Here is a 17850-nt window from a genome sequence, read left to right on the forward strand (position 1 = left end):
TTTTGTAGCAGCACAACTGAAGGCACAATCCCCCCAAATTACTTTTGTTTTGAAGTGAGGTTGCTTTAGAAGGAACTTATCCTGTGTACTTCATAAATCATGCGAATATTGATATAATTTTACTGATATTAATTCTGATAAATAACCAGGCGCTTGGCCATTCAGTGCTTTGTAAGTAAGCAACAAAATCTTAAATGCAATTATTTGCCTTACTGGTAACCAACGTAACTTCATCAAAACGGGTGTAATATGTGAAAATGTTGACGAACTGGACACAAGTCTCTCACATGTACTTTAAACACGCTGAAGCTTTTTCAAATATCTGTGAATCTGGCAAGACAAACAATAACCCATTTCAATAATCAAGCCTACTGCTAATGAATGCGTGAACGAGAGTTTCAGCGTCTTCCTGGCTCAAGTATCTTGAGACTCCGACGTTTAAATCATAATTGATAGAAGCATTACTTTTTTTTTGGGGGGGGGGAGGGTGGGGGAGGATGGATCGTAAATGATTCCGTTACTAAACCATTTTGATGATGACGTACCTATTTGATGATGACGTCATTACTCTTGTGTCAAAATCAAAATGCTTCTCTGAGAGATTTTGGTGCAAACAACAGCACTGGTATAGGCCTACTCAGAGACTTATCCTGTCCCGACGCAATATTATCACATAATCTACCCACGTTACATGTGCAATATGTAAGATCACGTTTACTTACGTCTTCCACTTCCAGGTTTGTTGTGAGAAGCTGATGTAATATGGATTGATATTGGACGAGGATGGCAAACCTACAGTACGTGGCACACAGGTCTTTAACATCTACCTAAAGACTTGATATAGCTTCTGCGCACGTATACGATTCTTTTTCACACGATGTTGCGAAAGGTTGAATGTCGCGGACAAAGGTCGCTATGTTCCGATCATGGAGCTACAATGACATATAGAAATGTAGTTAGCTTCATGGATTAATCTTGGTAAAGAATATTCTTCCATACGCTGTGATCAGAATCAGATCGACCAAAAGGCAGTTATCCAAGTCAAGCAAATTTATAATCGACAACGGTCTCCTAAACCTGTATACCTTAAGATACGATGAAATGTATGTACGTTGTATTGTATGCGTAATTACATTTTTTTCTTCGAGTACTCTTGTTTCAATTCTGATGTGAAAATTGCTTAATTTTCTTATAATGGTTTCATTTGCATAAAAGTGGAGACATAATGCGAAATGCAACTGAAAATGAAACTAGAATCGACAATCCGAAGTTGAAAAACAATCGTTGGGAATCTTTACCCTCCTTCGGCATGGTTTTATTCTTATTACACAGAGAGGAAGAGAATTACATGCACAGAAAGCATTGATGATATTTGTATGTCATCCTCGTTGAAAACCGCACTCCCACACACGTAAATTATTTCTTGTGTAGCTTTTTGTTGATAATTTGGGCTTCGTTTTCTGGGCATGATTGAGTAGTTATAGTCATGAGAAACACACCCGTGGAAGTATCGTAAGTATAGAAATTTCCATCAGAGTTTTAACGAATTGACGTAAAGGTTACAGGAATTAAAGAAAAAAAAATGCCTCTCAGATGTCAATCGGGATTATCCTTAACGGAAATCTAATTCCTGAAAACCCTTTGACTGAAACTAACGTGGCTTCATCCTCTTTAATATGAGCCCAAAATAGTCTGAATAACAAAAGTATAAAATGAAAGCAAGAGAATATTAAGCAGAGGGATGAAGGCTGAGGTGTGAATTTTCTTCCATTTTTCACTCTCTTCAAGTGAAATTTGTAGGATCGCAACTGCTCTTCTATAATTTATCAAGCATGTCGAAAAAAAGAAGACCCATGGGACTCGAACATGTCATTTACCGCTTTGTCAAATTATGGATCAGCAGTTGCGATCTTACAAATTTCATTTGAAGAGAGAGACAGATTGAAGAAAATTTACACCTCAAAAGTATAGATAGTCACCAATGTCAACTTTCGGTAGCTTCGAATGACAAGAAGTAGAAAAAAAAAACATCGAAAAGTTTGATCTCAGATCTTATGCCATAACGAGTACCATCAGCATCCTTCCACAGTTCCCGAGAAGTGTTTTTTCCCCCTGTTCACTAAAAAAGAATGTTTTAACTACTTCAGACGTCCAAATAATTGTCTAGGAGCATTGCCTTTCCTTTTCCTGTCAAACATTTGCTGATTCAAGGATACATTCAGGATGCATTCATTCATATGGCAGAGGAGAGCAAGATTATTCAATTTTGCCGATGTTTACTCGACACTTGTACACTCGGCCTCTTTGATTTCTCTTGATGAATACTAAGTACCCTACTGTCTCCGGAATGACAATAAGTGTTGTCAACGAAACAATGCTTTGTGCTAGGAGTTGATAAAAATTAACGGCATTTCCATTTATCATTCATTGTTGTGATTTTTTTGTTTAAAGCAGACATTCCAGAATATTGTCTCGATGAGTTCGTCCCAGCACGTTCCCTCTTAACCACCGAAATATTGGGCGGTATGAAGAGGTGTTTTATTAAGATATCTCGCCTTGGGGTGATGTCAACATTGAACATTGCCCGGCACCAATATTTAGACAGCATCTCTCCCAGGCTGACTCAGTGATAAACATCAAAAACAGGTTCTGCAAATCCCAAGATAATTAACTTTCGTCAGCCACTTTCAAGAGATTCTTTGGGGCTCTCTTCTCTCAGGACATTCAATTTAACACGCACTGCAATAATGCATAAGATAATAACGTTTTGACACATGACGGATCTCTCCCCGGAAGTAAGGTTCAAAAGTAAGTGTTCTGTGCAAGCCCGATATTTGTTGATTTACACGATGAGCAAGCACGCAGATACCATTATGCTATTTACGTGGTGGGCCATTCCCTCTGTGCAACGAGATTTCAATGTGGTTGTAAAAAACATGTCCAAAAAAATTAGTGTATAATTGCTGTGTTTTCATAACCTTGATGCAAAATTATCATTAATTGTCCATTTTTTTCGTGGCTTTTTTTGTGTGGATTGCTCTTCGATTTTTCGTTTACGCTAATCTCTGCCACTCTGCTTCTGTTTACCCAAAACACGCGCTCCCCCGATGCCACCGAGGATCGACCTCAATGAAACGTTAACAATGAAACCCCATCGAAGCAGACAATGACCATTTAAGTAATTAGCCGCTGGTATCATCATCTCATTCTGAGGGACGCCGTCCGTCCACTCGTCTTGTCACTCACATGAATTAAAACAGCCATACATTCGGTTGGTCGCAGTGATGATGAATTAGACGTTGAAGTCACAATAACAGCACGTTCGCGACCGTGTTTACTGTCGAGAGGATGCTATGCCCGCATCCCCAAGTTATCTGGTAAATAATGACTTTGACGTCCACGTCGATATTAGGATATCCGGTAAACTCACTTCGCCGAAAGATTATTAGTGCAGGCGAGAGGGAGCACCAAACCCTATCCCGATATTGGAAATAATTCGCGGCGCCGACATTTTGGAGTAACCTTTCGTGTGCTTGTATTCTTAACTCAGCAGATCGTGCCGGGCTTTATAAGATATCATGGCGATGTTAATCTGCAGAGCACGTGCAGGAATTTAAAGGCTCCGCTTTTTTTTTAAATAGTCCGCGTAGTTACTTTTACGACTCCGTCCCATGTACCAACCTATAGGGCCTATAATATCAACTTTTCACACGGTCGAGTCATTAATATGACGCATCGATTAGATTGGGAGTATCGTTATTATCGCCTTTTGGTAATTCTTCAGCTGTCGAACAAATTGTTTCCACCATCACTGAAGGAAGGTAGAGTTTAACGTACGCTAGCTACAAGATTTTTAACTCACCCCACTACCCCCTCAAGGAATTGTGTGTAGTGTATTCCGCACTTTGATGTATATAAAATCTGAAGAGGAAAAAAATAGAAAGTTTGCAAATATTATCTTGACATTAAATGTTCACACGTTCATATAGTTCATGAGAGTGTTCTTTGATTACTTAAATGTCATTCTTTGAGGAAGTAGCATCACAGCGAGTTATGCACGCAAAGGAACTTAATATGGATGGCTTATCACCACTTGAAAATAAAAGATAAAGTGCCAAACATTATTCCCGTATTTGTTAGTACATTACGTCAAAGCACTTTGTGCTTTAGTTATTCAGATTTCTGTGTGGTATCTCAAAATGACGTGGCTATAGGCGCGGATCTTATGTTCGGAATAAATCGGCCTTCCCTGCTGATGTTTGGTATAAACAACACAACCACTTTAAAAGTAGAAATGTAGGTCTCACAACACAAGTTTGAGTATGGGAATACTATAAAGTAAGCTATAGGGTCAAGAAATAGGTTTCTGTTTTTGAGTTGAGAAGGGGTGGGCGTGGGGTGGGGGTGGGGAGGATTATGACCAAATACGGAGTAGTGATTAACTCCCTTCGCGCAATATTTTGTTCCAGCATGGTGACTGCGAGTGCAGCAGGCGTTGGCAGACCGACCATCTTCGGCGTATTCGGGAGCAGAGCTCAATCAGCACGTCACGTCGCGTAGCTCCCCGGCGCTCCATGAAAAGGTTAATTGTTGCCCCTCCCTGCATAACTTGCGGGGCCAACGCTCGGAAAATGGTCCACGAGAAAAGAAAGTCCGATTTGTTCTTCTCGCCATGTGAGGCTATTCTGTGACATTATTGGAAAAGTGGAGGAAGATGCTTATTGAGGGATTCGGGGGAAAGAATCGATACATAGAGCAGAGCTGACAATGGCCGTCCGTAATATATAGAGTGGCGATCAACGTTTGCGGCCAGCAACAGACTTTGGCCCCTGCTGCCGTTTGACAATGCATCAGTGTTGAGCGATTGTCTGGGTATGAAACTTTGCATGGCTGGAGTAATTACTAGGAGGCATAAATGTCTCCAGGTCTGTATACAGGATATTATGTGGAAGTGTGACCGTTGAACGAGCGTTTCCATCTAGCGACATAAGCGACAGATCGCTCACTTCTGTTGATCTGATGAAAAACGTATTATACCCACCGGCTAACCTCTCCATGCTTGTGCAGGATTATATCTTACTTTTTTTTTTGTTAATCAACGCTGTTCACGTTCAAACCATAACACTTTAACAAGGTTTTCCGTTTCGTATCTGGACTTGACATCTGCTTAACGCTATGCACGTTTGATCCTTGTCTCATTCTGAAACGTCCTATTAAATCGTTAGAGGGCGAACACGTAATTTACGAATATCATCAAGAGACTTTCTGACTTTATTTCTGGCGGCAGGGCCTACGTCACACCACACCCCTCGAAGATCTCAGAGCATGCGGGAGTCAACAACAAAGATCGTGGTACTTTTACACCTCCACCCTAACACAATGCCGACGGAACATCTCTTTTCCTTACATGCTGCGCCGCACTTAGCGCTACCAAGCATTGTCCCAAGCGTCCTTTCGCTCTTCTTGGCGCTGCTTCCTCTTCCACATTTCGGTCACGAAACCACGTGATCCATGCCAGGATGTTGGTCCATTAGTACCTGTCCCCGCGCTGTCTGCGAGGAACAAATCTTGCCCAAAATGGACGTTCTGAGTGTCCCACGTGGTGTGTTAGTAATGATCATGACCTTTCTATATCCCCACCATCACTTTCTGTCCCGTCCGAACGACTCGATTGATGACCAAATACAGGTTGAACGCTGTTTATGTTTATCTGCGTCCTAGCTACGCTGAATATTTCCCTTCCTCACTAACAGGTTATACTCCATTGTCTTTCATTATTCCCTACTGAATTTCCTCTTGATGTTTCAATGACTTTAAAACTTAAATTGTGTCAACATTTCGATCCGGGTCTACGAATAAGAGTGAGACAAATTGCCTGTGTTCCGAGCTACCACGACTACCTTTCTGATAGCGTGATTCCAAATATATCCAGGAAAAAACCCCGGCAAATATACAATAATCCAAATCTAATTGGAAACAAATAAACGTGCACGGAGTCGCACTTTTGTTCGAACGGCTTTATTAGAACAGGGCTGCAGTCGCCGTAATATCGGTCTGCAATTTCCGAACTTTGGCGCGCAAACCAGCATTAAAAATGTAATCACATTCATTACCATTGCACTATGGTTGCCTCTCAGGGTCCACGTGACAGCAACCCACTATCATTAATTGTACTTGATTACCACCTCTCTCATATTCAAGCGACAAATGAATGTACTTCCCTGGAGGGACACGGGCTATATAGTTCAACTCAATATCTCTCTTACTCCGTGATACATCACTATCCGGCGTTGTTGCTTTGAAGTCACAGCGCTGGAATAATTATGTCATAATTTTCCCCCCTTTAAATTCCTCCTTTCTTTCCCGAAGAAAATGTATTCTCTGTAAGAATCAAGGGGGTGAAAGAGGAGGAGAGGGGGAGGGGGAGGAGGAGGAAGAAGAAGAAAAAGAAGAAGAAAAAAAAGAGGAGGAGGAGTCAAAGAAAAGCACAAAAGAGGGTCTATGAAAGGATTGACCTTAATATCGCTTTACAGTTCCGTTAATCTATATCAAGCGTCATAATATTATGTTTCATCAGATATATCATACCGCTATTGAAGAGCATGAAGAATCGGTTAAAAACACACGCACACAATAACAACAATCCTTGCCTTCCCCCATGGAACTGTGAATATAAAAACCCACACAAACAAACACACACACACACACACACACACACACACCAACATACACAATAAAACCCTGAAGTGCAATAATAATAGTAATAATTGATATGATTAATATAGCGCCAAATCCACTCTGTAGACTGCTCTAGCTTCTCCGTTATTACACATGCCCACACATCTCTCATAATGATGATCTTAAAGAAAAAAATATGTCAATTTCTTGGTGGTAGTTATTAGTTTTCCACCCCTGTTACATTACGAAGCAATTTTTCCTCCTTCGAATTCGAATCCAAACTATGTTGTGAATCAGTGCCTGAGGTTTGCTCTGTAGACAGGAACAAATCTCGTCACCGGATTAAAAGTAGCGAGGCATGTCAGCAACCGTTAAATGACACGGTCTCACGCAAGCGCAAGGCCTTGATTAAGGCTAAATTGAGGTTAACAAAGGTTGACACGAGAAATCAAGCGCAGTGAACCACTCTGACATGGTCATTCGTGGGCTTGAACTGGTAGGGAGAGAGAGAGAGAAAAAAAAACAAGCAAAACATAAGTACAAACACACAAACGTACTATCACGCACACACACATACGCACACACACACATAGACCCAATCGTTGTGTCAGAGATTGTGACAATAAGATATAGAAGATAAATTTTGTTTGACCATTCGTTGACGACTCGTGGTGGTCTGTCGTTTTATGCGAATGTTACGTAACCGTTGGTTTGATTGGGAAATCGGCATTAGTATCATTATTATTATTATCATTATCATTATTATCACCATTATGATTTATTTGTTCATCTATCTATCTATCTATCTTTCTTTCTTTCTATTTATCTATTTATTTATTTGGCCATATTTTTATTGCAATACAACATACATACCGGGGTACATGTAAAAAAATGTAAGCGAGTGACACACGGGCCAGGGCTCACAAAAGTAATTTTCTTACATGATTGTTTTCGGCGCAAAATTTCACAATTAACCATCAACTGGGTATTATATTTCAAACTGAAATTTTCTGTCCATCTCCACATTTAAGAAAATGTAATGGTTAAAAAAAAATGATTTCTACATCGTTAGTATTTTCGATCGTTAGAACTCGAGCAGAGAGGGATGGGAAAAATGTTCTGGTTTTATAATGTGTACATAGCCATTATTATATGATAGGGGAACGCAGAGAGAGAAAGAAAAAAATTAGCAGAAAATCGAGGGTGTGTGTTAATCGTCTTGCTGAGACGTTCGGATAGCTGATATTAATTTGCTTTAAATGAAGCTTCCTTTGTTTGTTTTTTTTTTCTCAAACACCATGCAAAAATTGGGAACTGTTACAAACTGTAACAGACACAAAAGATCACTTTCAGATCTTTGCCATTCAATACACAACAGGAAAATACCGCCTTTATCGTGTCTCCATGGTGATAGTCATCTTACGTCATACTTAGTAAATCTTAACAAGAAAAGTGAGAAAATAAATCTAATCGACAATATGAGCGGCGATCTAGACTTTCATAATATTTGATTCACATATTACATTTGAGGCTGGCGTGTTTATGAAGCCGAAACTTTATCGTTTATGGCAGCCGGTCACGATGGTTTTACTAAAAACACCCTTTTCGTGCTTGCTCTGGCATCCAAGAAGTAAGTAAAGTAGGTTAAAAAAAAAGAAGAAACCACCCCTCTTAGTTCTGCGAATGTATGCAGGGACGTGTACATGATGCGTTTTGTAAAAAACAACAACAACCAAACAAACGAACAACACGCACACACACACACATAACATCTCGTTCAAATTCAGACAATGATACGGCTTCCATAGTACATAATGAAGTATTTCTCATATAGCATCGTTCTTCGATGCTATCTAAACAGACTTGTTTTTCTCAGGTTTTGAAACAGAAACAACACAACAACAACGATAACACAGAATCGAGAAAAATCTATGTTTTAGACTAGTAATCCACACAAACGTCCATGCTATCAATGGTCAGAAGGTTAATGTTCAACAGTGGTCAAGAATAAACATTTCATGAAAGTGAAAATAGCATGTATAACATGCGTTATCTTATGCATATTATCTGCATATCACAATCATTAACGTGATTAATTCAATTTCAGATTGTTGTCAATAACGTTATTAGAATAAAAGAATAACAAAAAAAAGGACTGGTACGTTTACTCACAATAATTATTACACTTGAGTATTAGAACACACAGCCATAATACTATGCTCATAGGCACTTGACGAGAAAAAAAAAAAAACAACACCGAATTTTGGGTAAAGGAGCAAAAGTGATAGGAATATAGCAGCAGTGGTGTAATAACATGGAAGAAGGAGGCTAAGGCCGATCTGAATTCACCGCTTTCTGAATTGATATTTGTCCATCTGGACTTCAGTCCCACATATAGACTGTCATGCTGGGAGGAGCGATTGGTTTCAAGGACAAGTCAGGCCTGCAAGAAATAAACAGGAACTTTGGTTCCACCAAGGGGAACAAAAGTAGAAAGATAGACAGATAGAGACAGCGTTTGTGTGTTCAAAACAGAGAGAGAGTGAGAGAGAGAGGGGGGGGGGAGAAAATTCTACACAGTTACCATAAATATGGACGATAATGGGTAGATCTGACTCAGCCTACAGACTGCTCTCTTTTCCGTGCAGATCAATACACACGGTTTTAAGCAGTGATGAACCGGTTTCTATCTAAACCACGGGTTAACTTCCAGCCCCTCTCTCTGCATTTCAAAACCATTACTCTCCAGGCTAGGTGTGATTAAAGGACATTGAAAAGTACATAAGAACATAAAAGCAATCCGTTTGGCGGCGAGAAATAACATCACTCCCATTTGCTATTCCATTTCATTCCTTCCCATAGTATCCATAGAAGTTACCATGACATTAAACAAAAGTCAAATCGTTTTTCATCTAATGAGACCAAAGATATGAAACTACCAAATTTTGATGTGCATGGTGATTCTAGTCAATTTGTTTACTTGAAAGCTAATTATACGTTATGTCTGAGTTATCATACATCCCCGCACAACACCTGATTGAATAATGTCATTTTTAATAGAAAAACCTGCACCCTCAGCATACGAAGTAAGCCCACGCTGAAAAAAAAAAAGAAGAAAAGAAATTATGTATAGTCATTTGCATTATTTACTTCGGAGGCGAAAGGAGAAATCAGAGGAATATGTATATTTATTAATCTTTCATTGCAGTGTTTGAATTAAAAGATTAAAAAGCAACAAGTCCCACTGGTTTACTTATCCGCTGGTCAAAATGAGAATAAATTGCAAATGATTAGTATAGCGCACAAAAATAATGTGAAAGTATCCCACACTATTTTTGTAGGAAGTGGCAAACTTCCATGTGGTCATGTCAGACCACACGTTCAATGAGATAAAAATAAGTATTGATTCTTGCTTCATCTATTCTTTAGATAACATTTAAAATTTCCGCTCGCGTATCGGGTTTATTTTTAAACCGAACTATTTTCAACTGTACTCCATCGTTTAAAGCATAAATTGGAAAGAGGACATTGTTGTGAATGCATGAATTCCCTCTGTAAAGCTTGTAGTTTTTTTATTCAGTCGTGGATCAGAGAATAGTGAACATCTCTATGACAGACTTTGCCAGCCACCAGCGATTGCACTGTAACCACGCATTCACTAAGAGAACACGCGAAGCTCGTCTTACGTAGATATGAACGTCGTTCAATATAGTCACGCTTTTTTTTTATCAGTGGCCTGAAAACGCCGCAGCCATTCACGAGCCAGAGTCTCATACCTGCGTCACCCAGTGGCGCTCTTTGTCGTGCCCAGAAGACGCCCATATATTTCCGTCCCTGGCTCGCATGAGCGTATAAAGGTGGAAGGCTTGTGATTGGCCTGGCGTCAGATCCGAGTCGAGTGAGCCAGGAATGCATGAACTACAAGTGGTGTGCAAACGGTGCTGGATTGGCATGTGGGGAAGTTATTGCGCGAGTCGCCGAATCCGCGCGCAGACGACACTCGTCTACCCGAAAGAGACTCTTTCTTCTTCTTCTTCTTCTTCCACGCTCCTGTCTTGTCTCATTAAATTGCAGAGTCGCCGAAGTTGGCAGGGCACACCGCGGCGGATACTCCGGCTACCAATGGCTCACGAAAGGAGAGAGATAAGGATGCTCCTGTCCGTTTTCATAGTTCTAGCTTCTTTAGTCTCAGTCTACGGTGATAGAGACACCAGCTTTCTGCAACAAAAGGTATTTTAGTGTAGCCATCGCTGCTTTCGGGATTTATTTCTCTAATACATCAATAAAGAATACAGTGTATTTTGTTGTTATTAGGGGATCCCAGCAGAGGAACTCAGTGCAATCTCAGTGGATTTCAGTCAAAAGCACATGATATTTTCTTTGCTTCATGAGTCGTTTGCTGTTCAGTGTCTGAGGGATTTGTCCCCATTCAGCAGATTTCATCATGTGCTACTGCCATTTTATATTAATTTTGAATGTGATTGCTGGATGATGAGTTTGTCTGCAGCAAATTTGGCAGTCGACTGCTGCAACGGCAGTTGCTATCATAACTGCAGTTGCTATCTTTGCTGCATTACTAAATTACCAAATTAATTTTCGACAAAAAATACTTCAAGATCTACGGTTTTTGATGTTCTTTCCTATTCTTATTTTTTTGGATGATGTCATGTTTTCTGAGTTTTTAAACCTCGGTCTTCTCGTTTGTGTTCCATGTAGTTTGGCAATCATTGACAAATTTGCTGATAATTCTTCGCTTGTTTGTTTATTTGCTTTTTAGTTTTATGTTTATCATAACTGAAGCTATTGTAACATTTTATAACATTGTGAATTGATGTGAGAGAAACAGAAACAGAGAAACGAGTTGCATTTGATAATTCCCTTTCTCCAACTATTTTCTTTTTCTGTCACTTGCAGTTTAGAAATAGAGTACCTTCCGCGCTTGTCCAAAAGTGGCGCGACAGTCAGAACGATGGGACGGGTGAGGCGAACGGCAACGAACAGTGGCGGGAAGAGCTTCTTAGTAACCTTAGAAATGTGCTTAGAAAACACGAGTCGCCATCATCACAACGGGACGGCACGGATAGCGCCCCTTACGGCAGACAGGAGCCGATGTCGCTGGCAGCCGACGTGGGCTCGGAGCCGCTCTACCTCCTCGAGGACCCGTCGTCGCCCGCGGACAATTTCGACGGAAACAGGGAGGACAAGCGAAACGGGTTTTTCTTCGGGAAACGGAACGGGTTTTTCTTCGGCAAGCGATCGGGCGATGCCGGAACGAAGTCCGACGACAGGATTGTTATGCCATCTTACGAAGCCAAGACAATGGATGAGGTGAGACTTTCAACGCTGTAGTCATTCAACTCATGACAACTTATGCCAGATAGAAATTATCGGTGTATAGCATCTTTCTTTCTTTTTTTAGATAACATATCGTTATATAACATCACAAGTGCCCTATCTAACCTCGCTTCCTTGTGCTTAACCCGTCGCCACTAGAATTTGCACAATCAATCCCTGAAATCTAGTAATGGCTAGAGGTTGCCTGAAAATTGATTCGTATTGACGAATTATTTATCCTCACCGTATTTGAATGAATGAATAAAAACATTACAACCCAACAAAACTTCAGACACATGAGCCAAGTTAGTTTCCTTTCTTTCTCTCTCAAAAAAGTGGGACAAATCAACGATTTTTTTTCATTTGTAGTTGACGTCATATCCACCTTATAGCTTGGGAAGAGTAGTCCACGTGTGAGTGACGCATGATGTTACCACGTCCTGTGCAAAGCTGTTGATTTCCTTCTCATCCTGTTGTGAATATGTTATATGTTCATGCGAAGAACTGACAAAAGGAAAGAGAGGTATAAACATATAGAAAGCGAAAGAGAGAGAGATCGAGTGAGAGATTAGAGCGTGCATATTGATAACAAAGCAGAGATATGAACAAACACAATCCTCATGTGCGATGGAAAGAGAATAGAACAATAGCAGAGCAAAGCATGATCCACGTACTAACCGGTCTTTAGAATTATTCTCTTCCTCTAACTTTTGAAACTTGAATCCCTGCCATGGAACTATTAAGTACTTATGTTATTTATTGTTTCGATTCAAAGAGTCTTTGAATTTATTGTTGCAATTCATCTGACCTGACAAACTAAGGCTTCAATATCGCAAACAGCATCACTTGTTTTGTATACATTTTTTTTCTTTGAACGATAACTATGCTATTCAAGTCGGATGCATGCATTCAGTCATAATTTATGACAGGATTTGCAAATATAACTGTTTGCATATTAGCGCAAGTCACTTGCAACGAATCACAAGAGGAAGGTATCGTTATATTTGACAAATATTATCTAGGAAAAGGAAACCAACCCCCCCCCCCAAAAAAAAAGGGAGAGAGAAGAGTTATAAAGTAGAATGCGCGAAAAATCAACCTCCCTTTCAGCGATGCTGTGCGTTTTAAGGTGATGTAACGGACGTCAAATTGAGGGTGACCGAAATACAGTCATTGAGTGACAAGTGGACGGCCGGTGCTGTTATAGCTTGGGCACGCCCCATCACTCCGGGTCAGCTTGTGGGCCGTGATCCGTTCAATAGAGCCATTCAAAATCTCGTTAAATCTGTTGACATTTCGAGCGGGCTTGAGGCAGTTGAATTCTGATTTGGAACGCGCTTCCCGCCAATTAGGCCGGTGGAGTAACGTGATTTAACTCTGGCGTGTTGGTGCAGCCACAAAATTAGACTCCTCTCCGGCTTTAATGTAAATCACTGTGTATGATTTTTTCATAAGCTAACGTGAGCTGTGTTTTGAACGAGGAGAGGGTGAGAGGTATTGCTGCTGATCACTCAAGTTGATGGATGACTACTCTTGTCTCCAGAAAACGAAAATGCAACGGGGTCTTATTTCGCATATTACTCTCGTAAACAAATCATGAAGTGTTAGCATGATAATCATACTATGAAGATAATCATCACTATCATATTCTTTTCATATATCTCTGTTCTGGTACAAAGCGTGTTACGACCTTTTTTTTTTATTCTTACATCATCGATCCTCTATTCCAAAATCACTCCAGATTACCATTAAAGGTCAAAGTTATTTAAGCAGTGTCATACAGTAATATCATTTGTGTGGGAACTTGTACAGTGTTTAACAAACGAAGAACAGTGCTTTCACATCTGACTGCAAAGACATCTGCGTTTTGGACAAGAACTCTTCTGTTTCTTTTTCATTTTGATTTTTAAGGCTTCATGATAAAGGGATAAAATCACTTGTACTCGGCACAATCGGGATAACTCGCCCGTACGACTGCAGATGACCCACGCACAATTCAACCTACACATACTCTCTCTCTCTCTCTCACACACACACACACACAAATAAACACACACACGTTCAGAAGCACACACACCCGCACACACACATACACCCCAACACCCACCCACCCCCTGCCAACATCTCCTCTCTATTCTTTTGAATTCTCCCAAACAAGAACGAGAATGAGTGCGCCACCAACTGAGCGCGGCACTGTTTTCTTTTCCCTGTGGCGTGGGAGTTTGAATACTTGTAAACAAAACTGGTGAATACAATGCAAGTACAAAACAAAGATGTCACCAAGGACTAGAAGAACGTCTTGCAAATGAATATGAGTTGTCCTTTTGCTATCTGGAGATTGGCGAGGCTGATAGCAATAGCGTAAATCTCAGAAAACCACTGGTAGGAAAAAATGCGTTATCAAAAAGCTATATCTTTTAATGTATACATATTCGCAAGATTGATAGAGATTTAGTAATGCAGTATGCATGCGTGCAATACCGAACTATTCAGAGGTACTATTTGTGTGGTATGAAGGACAGCTAAAATGGTAGAAGATTTTTTTCCCAATAAAATAGAGAATAGACGTAATGATTTTGCAGCTGCATAAAAAAAAACCCAGAAAAGTTGTTTGAGAACCCGATTACAATGATCCACGTTCATCTTCAGCGTTAATGTCAATGTCAGATTTATCCCCATCCCCATACTTTTCATGGATTAGATATAAAACGTGATAATTGAGACTAAAATCACAGCCGGAGTTTTTCTTTTGAATACTCTTCCGTTTTTAAAAATCTTTTAACAGGTTCCGATAGATCTGACAGATCTGCCGAACAATAATTTTGACGTGCAGTAGAATGAGCTCAATAATTGCTTTTGCCAAGGTCCATTTTTTTTGCTCTTTGCATTTTCAAAGGTGAAAGTGTCTCATCAATAGAGTCAGATAAAAACCCACAACTCTTGTTAATTGTGAGCTTGGGTGTTTCGCTCTGCGTCTCCCTTTATTTCTTAGTAAATCCGTGTAAAGCATAAAATGATACCAGTTTATACGTTTCACTCGAACGAAGTCTGCATTACCTACTTTTCTTATCGGATACCGTGATTTGCAGATCGCGTGTGAGATACAGAGAAATAAAAAGAGAAAGTGAGATATATACACATATATAAAGATAGATAGATAGATAGAAAGAGAGAAAGAGTATAACACTGGAGATGGACCATAATAATTATTATTTCGAGTAGAGGATTTGGGTAAATACCGTGGTTGTTAGATATTTCAAACTTCACCGAAAAAAAAGAAATATCTGTAGCCAATTTCAAGCCCGCTCATAATAAAGCTGTAGCACCAATGCTGTGGATAAAGAGGGAGGGGAACCTATAGCACTTCCAGATTATGCACTCTAAAGTAGAAGAAAATTTATGAATATTGATGATGATATACAATTTTTACGAATTAGATAGTAATTTGTCATTTCATAGTTCAGTATGATCATATCTATCCATTACCTCCCAGGTACACTAACTTGCGCAGCGTTCTTACATATTCTCATACATTCACATGCATTCTTGCAAATCCGGTTTCCTTTGAATTTTAGTAAAATAAATTGCATACTGAAAACATGGTACAAGATGTTGAGGCTCTTAGTAAATAATGGCAGCATTAAATATGCAAATACACACAACACACAGATATTATACACACATACTTACAGCCATACACTTCCGTAAAACACAAATTCAATTTCCAAACTCGCCTGCAGAGAGTATGTGTCGCTATTGACAAGGCAGCTTGAAATTACGACCTTTTACGAGTGAGAACGCCTACAGAAACAACAACAATAACAAAAATCCTAATAATGACGATATTGTGAAGTTCCATGGAAGAAATGACGAGGGTATCAAAACCTACGACAGAGTCATCGATAATATGCCACTCTCAAAAGAAACACTTGTATCTTTGAATGACTTAAACAAATAAATCCGCCCACACCTCCCCCAGGCAAGCCATACTGAAGCTGAGAGGAGCATACAATCTCTTTTACAAATCCGCTCATTTAGACATCGTATCCCTTTCCATCAATATGCTGCATACGGACAGAAAAACAGCCCACAGATTTACTATTCTTTTTGTTAAAAAGCAACCAAAGGCCGGTCACTTAGAATGCTTTTACATCAACATCGCAATGTTAACAATCACGAAAATCCTCTTTCAAGGAATGTAAGTGAAACTTGACATTATTTCTTTACATGCGACGCCAAAAATATCAGTTGACATTATAGAGAGTGATCAAAATCGTGTTCATTGCTATCAATCACCACCTATTCTGGTGCATTAACCCCTGAGCGTGGCTGCTAGTAGCAAGATCATTCTTTGGTATTTGCAGATATTCTCGTTTTTTGTAGTAGTTATTGCCTTGGTTAGATCCGAGTGTCAGACATTTGATTAAAGCATGTTTCTACAAGGAGAGAGAAAGAGAGAGAGAGAGAGAGAGTGCAGTTAGGGGATGAATGCGCGATCAATGATACCTCGTTTGGAAAGGGCGAGGTGATTGATCAGACGTGCCAGGGATGATTCGAATGGTTGTTTATTGATAGGCATTAACTCTTCTCTCGGAAAAGTAAAAAAAGAAAAGAAAAGAAGAACTGCAAAGCTTGAATTGAATTGGCCCAATATTATTACAACGATTATCGGTATGTGAGCTATTGGTAACATAATGATTGAAGAATGTAGCTTTATGTATCATACCTTTTATCTTTTAAGATATCTATTTATATTTCTCCCTCGATCTATATTTTCTGTCCTTAACCGTTATTTTGTTTATCTATTCAACTGAGTGTGTGTATGTGTAAGTGCTCAGATATAAGATTCATAAAGTGTTGTATATGACACAATGACTATATGAATATAGATAGATAGATGGAGAGATAGATAAATAGATAGATAGACAGATAGATAGATAGAGAGAGATTGATTGGTAGATAAGTATGGAAAGATGGCCAATTCAGCATGCTGACAACCAGAATATGATGTTATTCGATTCTTACAGTTTATGATTGTTACGTTTATAGGTTGTATCCGTGATAAGTACCAAACCCGTCTTACTTAACTCTTTTCTTCCCTCCTTTATCCCTCTTCATTTCTCTCCTCTTTATCTGCAGTGCAGACGGTGTGGTCCCCAGGGTCAAGGTCGATGCGTGATGGTGGGAACGTGCTGTAGCCCCCATTTTGGCTGCTATACCTTTACCCCGGAAGCAGCTGCATGCATGACTGAAGAGGTGACCCCGTGTCAGCTGACAGCACCGGCGTGTGGACGGGGAGGACAGTGTGTCGCCAACGGCATTTGCTGTTCCGCCGCTGAGGGCGCATGCCACCTAGAGCCAGCGTGTACGTCAATGCTATTAGACTGAATCTGAGGAAACGCCTGTTGAGAAACAACACAACACAACAAAGAAAACAAGAAACCGACTGTGTACAGATTTGTTAAAAACTAACTACTTTACAATAAAATGAGAAGAAAAGCTGTTTGACTTCACCTCAGTTACTTCAGTTCCACTTTTATTTCTAGGGATCATGTTGTGATCACGTATATCAGATTTAGCTTCTATGACAAAGTATATATTTTCTGAATTGTAAAATATTTCACGCCAGCATGGACCAATAACATTTTTTTTAAAGCTGTGTATGAATTGAGTTCTATTTTGTGAAAGTAATCATTCCGTAGATAAACTCTTTCCGCGTTCAGAAGCAATCTACACTAATTTGTATGAAATCATTTAGTTGTTTTCTGTTTGTTTGAATAACCACGGAAGAAAAAGAAATAGATCATAGCGACATTTTTTCTTCTTTTAGGAAGTTTA

General features: G+C 39.7%; 1 protein-coding gene across 1 annotated transcript; it reads left to right on the forward strand.

Moving 5' to 3' along the window:
• The first annotated feature begins 10777 nt into the window (after positions 1-10777).
• LOC140242153 (uncharacterized) lies at positions 10778-17400 on the forward strand. Its single transcript, XM_072321918.1, has 3 exons — positions 10778-10908; positions 11593-12006; positions 17152-17400. Exons 1-3 carry the CDS (start codon positions 10801-10803, stop codon positions 17398-17400), a joined length of 771 nt encoding a protein of 256 aa, XP_072178019.1. The 5' UTR covers positions 10778-10800.
• Positions 17401-17850: the final 450 nt, after the last annotated feature.

Source organism: Diadema setosum, chromosome 18, assembly GCF_964275005.1.
Source record: "Diadema setosum chromosome 18, eeDiaSeto1, whole genome shotgun sequence".
In the NCBI taxonomy this organism is placed as follows: domain Eukaryota; kingdom Metazoa; phylum Echinodermata; class Echinoidea; order Diadematoida; family Diadematidae; genus Diadema; species Diadema setosum.